This window comes from Trachymyrmex septentrionalis, unplaced genomic scaffold (assembly GCF_001594115.1).
Source record: "Trachymyrmex septentrionalis isolate Tsep2-gDNA-1 unplaced genomic scaffold, Tsep1.0 scaffold24, whole genome shotgun sequence".
In the NCBI taxonomy this organism is placed as follows: Eukaryota; Metazoa; Arthropoda; class Insecta; order Hymenoptera; family Formicidae; genus Trachymyrmex; species Trachymyrmex septentrionalis.
Genome location: NW_017305397.1, coordinates 1,499,573 through 1,510,047, shown reverse-complemented (window position 1 = coordinate 1,510,047; position 10,475 = coordinate 1,499,573). Strand labels below are relative to the sequence as shown.

The window sequence follows — 10,475 nt, the reverse complement described above, 5'->3', positions numbered from 1 at the left end:
ACAATTGTGTACAATATATTATATATATATGCACATATAAATATAAAGTATATATACATATATATATGCATATATACACATATTTCGTTATACAATACTATAACACATTGCGAAACGAAGGGGCGTTAAGTACGTACCATTTTGTAATTTACAACAGTTTGTTATACCTAAAAACCTTCCTACGTATGCGCATGTGTCGTGTATAAAATCTATTTAATGTACAGGAGGAGAGGGACACACTCCAAACAATGTTATCAAATATATGGAGTACGGACAATAATAATGGATCTATATATGCACGTTTAAAAGAAACACTTTGCGGAGTCTTATTAAAATATAAAATAAGCGATATGTATACAGATATACCGATTATTCTTAAAAAAACTATTACGTATCTAAATGTGTGTCACTTTTCTTTTTTCGTCGTTTCTCTTCTTTCAAAGATATTAAGAATTTAGACACACCAAGCGGATACGTCGTCGAACGGATTACAAAATGAAAAACATATTTTGAAGTAAGCTTCGACGTGGTTCACTTTAAACGGCACGTATAACTCATCCGAGAAATTCACTAAAAAACTTACATTACTAATGGAACACAAGGAGAACCATTCTGATCATATATAATATCCTTACATAATACGTTTCAAGCAACGTGTACATAGACACATTTTAAGGCTAATTATATATTCTTTATTCAACATTCAATCAGAGGTTCCTCTTTATCATGCTTTGGTTCGAAGACATAATGGAAAATAGGACATAATGGGCACACGCAAAGAAAGAGAGAGAGAGAGAGAGAGAGAGAGAGAGAGAGAGACGAGAAGAGATACACTTCTGGACACCTCAAACGTCTCAATGTTTGCCCGATTGTTTTTATTTAATCGCATATAGGAAGTGTACTCCCCCTTTATTTTATTCTAATTGTACGTAAGCATCTGCGACGCATTAATTTATATACTGTCACTGTCGAAGGAATTTAAAAGCATAATCTCTTTTTCTCGAAACATTAATATTAACAATATTCATTTATGAAGAAAGAAGTGCAGTGTGGATAAAAAACGTAGAAATTTTGATATTTACATGTTAATAAAGATTTCTAGAAGAAGAAATAAAGGCAAAGTATCAAGATATTATTAATAATACAAATGTTCTTGTAATAACACCGGACGATTGTCAGCACGCAATCGAGTATGAGATTCGTATTGCTTTCCTTAAGTGCTTTCTTTAAGTGCATTAATATAAGGAATTGAAAATTTATGCAGATATTTGTCGAACCACACATGTGTAGGGCTCTTTCATATAATGAAATCATATATCTTTCATATAATTTCATATAAAGTTTTACAGTACACACACGTGAAAATAATATTTAAAATTACCGTGACTCACAGCAGGGGCAGTAAAGTTATTAGTGCGCATGACATTTTGAAATATATAGCGGATTTTTACATCGGCGAAGAATATGCTGAAGATATATAGAAAGAAGGAATACGAGTAAAAGAAAGAGAAAATAGTCGCAAGTTCATCTGCTCCTTGAAATTGGTCCGATGTAAAGTGCACTGTTACGTACACAATGACACATTGCTAATACATACATAATAGTTACTAACAATACACTTAATAAATTAAAAACATTAGGAATATCGTTGCACAAGGAAAAACATAAGCCAAACGTAAAAACTAAGTATTACTGGTAAGTATACATTATTAGCCATTACGGATATATATCCGTTATTAATTCGTTATCTCTCTGATTCGATACATGCTGTTTGGTCGGAAACATTTCTCTATATCGCATATCGCTCTGGACTAGAATTGCGATGTAGCTAATGATGGACTGAAACAAGTGCTTTGAGTCATTATGAAAGTTTCGAATTATTTCGAATATTATTTAAAATAACAAGTTCTTGAAAGACTAGTGAAAAAATAACTTTAAAAGCCTCTTTAGTTTTAAAAATTTTGAAATATTTGCGTTTATTAAAAGTTTTTGTGATAAATGTATAAGGCATGTACGTAAAATATGTGTATATTTTTAAATTAAGAAAATAGTTGAAATTATTTGTATAAATCGTGATGTTAATTAATTTAAACAGTAATTCACAGTTATAATGTATTTTGTTTAAATATTGAAATATAAAATTAATTTTTCTCGCTATCAAACCACTTCTCAAGAATTCGTTTTAACGTTTTTTTTTAAGAATTTCAAGAGTTTTAAAGATTTCTTAAGACTAGTTCTTCAAGATATTGAAGATTTACTAAAACTTATAATTTTCAATAATATTCGAAATCATTCGAAATTTTACGCTACCTAAATTGTTTGAAAATTTGCAGGAAAGAGAAGTGAATGCCCATCGATATAATACGTGAATACATAATAATACATTGCTGGACACAATGACAGAACACCATGAAAAAACTAGGACATGAGTTTATATTAAATACATGACAATAAAAAAGTTCAAATTTGTAATCAATTTTTAACTGAAAAAGAAACAATAGGATTTTAAATACAAGACACTTTCTTGAAAAACATTCTAAATGAAAACAGAATTGTAATACTTTTTCTTGATTAATAATTATTATGAATAAAATATTATGGAATTATTATGAATAAATCTTTAAGTTACTTAGTTATCTTATAAGTAATACTTGTCAATGACTTGTCGCCCATGCGAAATAGTAAACTCTTAACTCGCTAACGTTATTGACTTACAAAGGCATTTATGAAAATTTACTAAAGTGTCTAATCGTTTTATCCAGCAGTGTAGATTGCGGATATACAACAAAATCTGTATCTTCGATTTTTCACAAATCTTTCTTCCTTTGAAAGCAGAAAGACGAAGATCCAGTGGCACAATAAGGCATACTACTGTTACAATATTTATCCGTAGGACATATTTCGATATATTGCCTTTAATGACGATAACATGAATTATACAACTATTGGAGAGTGTAAACTATTAATAGCAACTATTAATAGTAACAACATAAATTAATTAATTACTGGCTCGATCATCATATATACACATGCAAGCACATTCACGCTCATACATAAACGACACACGCAACATAGATAAATCTCATGATAGATACATACAGCAATGCGAATTGGACAGATTCTAACTTCAATACTTCACACTTAATTTAGCGAATGTAATCTAACACAAGTAAGTACTTATGCGTATTGAGTTTACTCAGTATGCGAATTAGCTCTTTTTTTGTTTTTTCTTTTTTTTTCTTTTGCGTGTAGAGTTTCTCGTGTCCAACAGTCGAGTCACTTTTGTTAATCCATTAAAATTTCTGTTTCACATATAGAGATACGTTGGTTGAATCATTTAAAATAAATTCAGTTTGATGCCTCGCGAATTCGATAATGATTATGATATTCTTTTATTTTTCTTGTAAGAGACTACAAGAAAGGAATGAAATACTCAGTCGAAAATAATATCACAGCCTGGAGATTCAGTGGAAGACTAAAGATATTATATTTCAAACAAACTGTTTTTCAATTATTAATGTTCTAAAGTATGAATTATTTTCAGATTGCGTGTTGAGATATCCATTGAATCAATTTAACTATTCACTTGAAAAATTCCACGAGATTTGATTAAGCTTGATTAATAAAAGAATAAGCCGTGCACGGAAAAAAAAATTAAGGTGATACAAGGTGTCAGTGTCATAAGTGAAGAATAATTGATAAAACTCCTATATAAATAATTGATTAACAATTCCTATGCTATCCTCACTTTGTTTTACTTTCATACTAGTCTCCCTTTTCTCCCTCACATGATTGTGATATTATTTAAAAAGTCCTGCCGCTTCATCGCGAGATTCAGTCATGTAAATACACGGCTTACTATAATAAAAAGTATCTTTACTTTTTTCAACCGATATAATTGTCAGAAGAGAGCGTGACAAAAACGGTCATAAAAAGTGACTAGCATTCGCACTTGTCCATACTATAATTGAATCGATTTTCGACTGGACTTTTATCACCATGATAGATGTATATCGTCATATATATAACGCGTCTTGTACACATGTAATAAAAATAAGTTGACGGATTCTCGTAATCAATCCTCAGATTACCATTATTTATCAGCAAGACACACTTGAATTTAACGTTGGCTTAAACACGCGGTTATCTTTTTATGCTAAAATTCATCTAATCTGATACATGCAAGTACAAAGTAATTAGAAAATGTTATGTCCCTTTCTTTTCATTTAACATTTATATGTAAGTTGCTATATATATTTTCTTTTAAATTACTTTGTACATGTACACGCGCAATGTACACATTTATTTTGCATCATTATATCCGCACATTTAAGTCAATTTTAAGGCTCCTTTAGATCCGGACTTTCTATGCATCTTTTGAGAGTACTCTATATCCGAAATAGAATGCATTTATATATGACTCTGGCATTTATCAATTTCTATTAAGAAAGAAGTATATACAATTCTTTTCAAAATTTACTTTTATTAGAAAATAATTACTTTTTAAAAAAATCTACTACGTGTGTAATATACTAACTTAATCGTAAATAATTTAAAATAATATTATAAACTAAAAAATTATTTCCACTATGTGCGTATGATGCATATTTGTGTATGTGTATGTGCATATTTATTCGCGAAATGCATATTTATATGATTGTCGCGAATCATAGACAAAATCTTGATTGTCTGAGTTGATATTTTATCAAGATATTACATTGTTAAATGGATGTATCAAAGAATATTGTACAATTCTGTTTGCATTCATTAAAAATGGCAATGTTACTTTCATTATCTCCAAGAGTGATATGCATATATATATAAGTATTTCATAGAAATCTTGCAAAAGATTCATGTCAATATTCAAATATTAATGTGTGGTTCATTTCTTTTGTAATCTATTTTTTTTTTGCCAGAGAGTAGCGTTAGAAGAGCATTCGATTTCGAATATTTTAGACTCCTATGTCTTATAAATGTAGCCGCTGATCTGTTAAAAAATGGATAATGCACGAATTATGTATGTGAGCATAGATTGAAAATACACTGAGATAAACTTGAATCATTCCGGGAATAAGTTAAATACTATAATAATGCTTGTATGTCCTAAACCTCAAAATGTTATTTTGCGGTCTTTCACTGGGGGCAATAATAAATAAAGATATTTATTTCGCAAACGATCGAGCATAACAAAATGCACTAATACTCTCTTTTTGATCCAATACAGTCTTAGAGAATAGTCATTAATACCGTGTTGCTACGTTAAACACGCGCATATAATCGAGCAGCCTACAGCTTTGTTCAATGTGTGTCGTAGGTATAAACTTGGTAACTATTATCGACGAATCTTAATCGGTATACGTCTAGGTGAACAGTCATACGAAATAGTTGACTCCGAAATGATACCCGAAACATGCGGGATGAGATTCAGAAATAGGTGGTACAAGTTCTTTTGTGCTTGTTATATATTATATGCTGTACGAAAGTGTCGCGTCCTTTAGTACAACAGTATGGCGACGTGGCTCTGCCCAGAAACAGTTCATCGAATGTCAGAGATGTTGGTTTTGCTGCCAAAAATTTTGACTAGTTGTTCTTCGTAATCGTCGATATTACGTTTCATAAGTTCCATACACGGGCCAAGTAAACGTTCGAAAGCTTCAACGTCCAAAACTGTAAGCGTAAGGATGGTTTCAGTAAATGAAATAATCATTTTAGAGAGAGAGAGAGAGAGAGAGAGAGAGAGAGAAACAAGCAAATTATTATTTGTATACATTCATTAAAATATGGCATCCTACATATAGAACATTTCAGAATCAATTTAATATACAGAGAGAGGGGGGGAGAGGGGGGAAGAGAGAGAGAGAGAGAGAGAGAGAGAGAGAAAGAGAGAAGATATCACGACTATCTCTCATCATTTAACAAGCCGAAGCTGCGACGAATATCGATATTCGCAATTACTCGGCACAATGTTATTGATTACCTATCAATTCAGGAAACGTGGGCAGTAATGAAATAAACTTACATGCCAGTTTGATGTCTCCCACAGCGTAGGCCGAAGCGGCGCGTGGTTTATGCGTCACGAGTGCCAGCTCGCCTAAATAACCGCCAGCCGGAACACGATTAATCTGTAGGATATTAAAGATCCCGAGTTAAGTAAGAAAATTTTCTTGGCGCTCACCGTCGACGTAATCGGATCGTTTTGCGGGAAATCGAATTAGCGTATAATATAAATGTACCTCAATTTCACGACCATGTTCGCCGAGTCTAGTGATTCTGACTAAGCCATCCTCGACGAAATACATTCCATCTGCGGTGTCGCCCTGCCTGATTATTTGCTCGCCATCGGAATATTGTTTCGGTACAAGGGCATCCGCTAAATTCATCCGCTCGTAAGGCTAGAAGAATTTAATACGATGCAAATCTCGTAGGAGTTGATATTTAAAAATTATTTCTTGTTTTTATTTAAATATTTTTTTTTAACTAGAAGAGGCGCTTTTAATAAAGAAGATATATAATATATATTTAATCTCAAAATAAAAACTCGAGAACTACTTAACACTTAAATTAAAAAAAAAAAAAAAATATTCAAAACTTTTAAAAATAATTATATAAATAGTTATATAATATTTACCTCCAGAGATTTTAACATCGGCACTTTATTAATAAGATTCTCATACATTTTACGCTTTTTGTACGCAGATTTAAGAAGAATACGTCGGAAAGTTTGCCTATCCATGGCCCAGAGGGTGCCAGACGTAATAGCTTTGACAGTGGCTGCTCTAGGCATATTGTACAGAAGAGCCAATTCTCCGAAAGCACCACGATTATCGTAAGTGTGAATATGATTCTCTGTTGCTGTAACGAGATCTTTGACGTACACCTCGAACTTTCCTCTGAAACACGAAATGCGACAAATGGAGACGATCGGAAATGGAACATAAAAGATTATAAGACAGTTATGTATATTTCTATTTTGTCTGGATGGTTTTAAATTCCGATAAAATGAACAATCAAAAAATAATTAGATTATTAAGCATTATTGTTTGAATATTTTCAGCTCTGAACAAAAGCACTGATCGACTGTGTGCATCCCCTCTTGGTTCACTGGATCTTCCCGCTGAAGGGAGAAGCCTATCGATACGTTAACTGTAATATATAAAGAAAAAGTATTACCTCTCGATCACATAAAAGTTGTCACCATCGTCGCCCTGCCGGATAATAAATTCTCCCGGTTGAACGATTTTTTCGAACATTGCGTCCAGTACGTCCGCCATTTGTTCCTGCAAAAGTAATTTTATTATACACGTTTAAATACGTTTTAGCGCAATATTATCGTCCGGGATTTAAAATATCGGCTTTAATATTGTAGTACGCAAGCAGGGGGGAGTAACGTTAATATCGCGGTGATAATCGATGTACGTGCTTCTACGTACATAAATACATTTATATACGTATATAAAGGTCTTTCATCATTATACATATTTCCTCTTAACGTAATTGATTCTTGGCCAACATAAAATCAATTTTTATTACGTGAAAATTTTTAAACCTTTCCTGTTTTTTCGTTGATTCTCAATTTGCAACGTTGGATAAATTGATGTGTGTAACTGTTGATCGAAAATAAAAATTAAAGATTATAAAACAAATTGAGAAATGAATATATTTATAAAAAAATATTAAATATATTTAAAAACACATTAAATAAATATATTAAAAAATAATATATTAAATACACATATATTAAAAATAAATAGAACATATTAAAGAGATAACTATAACGTTTAACATTATCTACTAGTCAAGTGACGACCAGTAATTTATATTTAAATGCGTCGCTAATGAAAGAACAATTATCTCAATTATGCGAATCGTTTTGCTGGCAAAACCGATTGCTTTTAATGAGAGATTATTCGTGATTTTCTTGGTATTTCGCCCAACTGGCGCAGATATATCAAGTCGCTGTTATACCAATCCTATTTGCGATCATGTTGAACGTACTATGTTTAACTTACCTCGTCTAGAGCGCGAAACAGGAGTATGTTCTTAACGCTTTCACTGAGCCTTTGTCGCTGCTCGTCGCTCTTTGGATGGACCATCTGAAATCAATAAGCCGTATGAAGACAAAATGAAGTTTGGGTAAAATGTAGCTATAGGCAAAACTTCTAAATTCCTTATTAAGGCGCCTGTATAATTGAGACATCGTCACTTTGTTGTCTCTACAGAGAAAATTTCTTCCTTTGATGAATAATTAGAAAACGGTTTGATGTAATTTGAATAAGTGAAAAAACTATCTGAAATATATAGCGTTTCGTTCATTCTCGTTTATGTGCATGTCCCATCTGCGATATTATTATCTAATAAATGAACATATATATGGAGTTATTGCGTTTAAATAGCGTTAAATTATATCGATATATTTACTATATTTAATAATTTTGGCTGCTTATTCTTAAATTAACTTCTACAAATTATGCAATAAGATCTTCCGAAATTCTCTGTAAAAGTTACAACGAGCAAATTCAATAGTTTAAGATTCTAGAACTGGAGATATTGCCCTTTATATTGAACGATGAACTTTGACCTCTCCCACGCTTCGCTCGCTATTATTTTAGAGATAGAATGTATAATCGTTTTTCAGATTTTAAAGATTATCAAGCTACGATTTTTCATAGAGCTCCTAGCAAATTTATTAATAATAAAAACGTCACAGGTCACATAAAAGTTACGCAACGAAGTCTCGCTATTTTTTAATATAATAATAGCGTAAAGTTCAGGATATTTAACGTCTATACGGTACCTTTAATGTCTAGAAGCGTTTACGAAGTGTATAATTACTATAATCGCTATACATTTTTCTACACAGGGAAACAGCCCTGGAGTTAAAAAGATTCCATTCTTCAAGAGAGAACTTGAACCTCACCGAAGCTGCTGTTAATGTTACGTTATTCGTTTAAACCTTAATTCTTCTGCTTGTAAAAAGCCGCGCCTCTGCCATTAAAATTATTCGCCTTTAAAACTTCTCACTCTCGTTGGCTCGTCTGCACGTTCGCTAGCGACCTGCGTCGTTATTGCGGCCAGCAATATCCCTCGTTTGCAGCAAGTGCATACGCGATAATCGGTCTATCCACAAGAGCGGCTGGTTCTTTTGTTTCGTTATCGTCACCAATTGTTACACACAGAAACGATCAATTTCGCAGGGAACCTACTCGTTCCCATTACCAACATATCCCATCTGCCGCACCATTGTGCAGCCGGGCCGCGTGTATCGTATATGATTAAAACTTTACCGAGGGTCAACCGTTTGTCGACGTTTGCCATTTGCAAAACTGTTATTTCATCGCATGTTCGGCGCGTTTATCCTTTCTATCGCGCATGGTGTTCTGTTTCTCGTCGCGCGCGCAATATATTTTAACGATAGAGCTTTCGATGCCGCAATTTAAAATCGATTTTTCCATCTTCGCAACCCTTCGGTGTTTTCGTGCATTTTTTTCAATTGCCCAAAGTTAAAAATTCTATTTTTTTAACTGAAGAATTTAGCCGAGTGTGGATTTTTTTTTTTTTTCCTATTTGGAGTCCTGAAGTTCGATTCGCGTAAAGCTCTTCTTTCTTGCTCGCAACGCGGATATTATAAGCGCATCTTTCGCCAAGGAATAATCAACTCCAAATTGACCGAGAAATTCACCGTTAAAGAAGAACGAGTGAATCTGATGTACCTTTTATCGTAAAACGGTTAAGAAGCTTCACATACGTCGAAGTTGTCTAGTCTCGGAGTCTCGGCCTTTCTAAAAATCGCGAGTGTCCCAGTTTTCTCTGCTATTGTTCTAGTTGTCGTGGCATACAGAGAGAAAATATGATCGGTCGGCCTGGCCTATAGGGAGAAAGAGAGAGAGATAGCCGATTTTCCTCTTCGTATAACCAGCCACTACGGAGTGATGATAATCGGATTCACCGGGGCTATCTTTGTGAAAATGCTCTCTCTCTCTCTCTCTCTCTCTCTCTCTCTCTCTCTCTCTCTCTCTCTCTCGTCGAGAACACGACCCCTCGCAAAACCCCTTACTACCCTACAAATACATACATCGTACACGCTCCTTTCTCCCTCATTCACGATACGTACACACGACGATGATGCTACATACATGTAAATCATGTCCGTGCCAGGTTATCGAACACGAGGCCTGACGTCACAAAGGTACATCGTCGACCTCGCATCGCCGAGCAAAGTAACTCTTCGTTCGCGTTTCGTCATTCGCGCGGCAGCAGGCCGCGCGCGCGCGAGAGAGAGAGAGAGAGAGAGAGAGAGAGAGAGAGAGAGAGAGAGAGAACGAGAGACTGTGCGCCAGCTATGCTTTAATAGACTGTGATGTATATTATGTACCTCGTGTATATACACACATATACACGTGCGGCGTATAACGACATTTCGTAACGAGAGGAAAGAAGAGAGAGAGAGAGAGAGAGAGAGAGAGAGAGAGAGAGAG

At 33.8% G+C, this 10,475-nt stretch overlaps 1 protein-coding gene across 1 annotated transcript in view; it reads right to left on the bottom strand.

Moving 5' to 3' along the window:
* Positions 1–2,667: 2,667 nt before the first annotated feature.
* LOC108748755 (cAMP-dependent protein kinase type II regulatory subunit) overlaps positions 2,668–10,475 on the bottom strand; it is a 17,161-nt gene continuing 9,353 nt past the window's right edge. Inside the window, exons 3-8 of the mRNA XM_018487071.1 lie at positions 8,010–8,093; positions 7,171–7,277; positions 6,629–6,890; positions 6,234–6,392; positions 6,020–6,122; positions 2,668–5,667 (exon numbers count right to left, since the gene is read on the bottom strand). Of these exons, the coding sequence (XP_018342573.1) occupies positions 5,537–5,667; positions 6,020–6,122; positions 6,234–6,392; positions 6,629–6,890; positions 7,171–7,277; positions 8,010–8,093 (846 nt within the window). The 3' untranslated portion in view covers positions 2,668–5,536. The remainder of the gene's footprint in view (positions 5,668–6,019; positions 6,123–6,233; positions 6,393–6,628; positions 6,891–7,170; positions 7,278–8,009; positions 8,094–10,475) is intronic.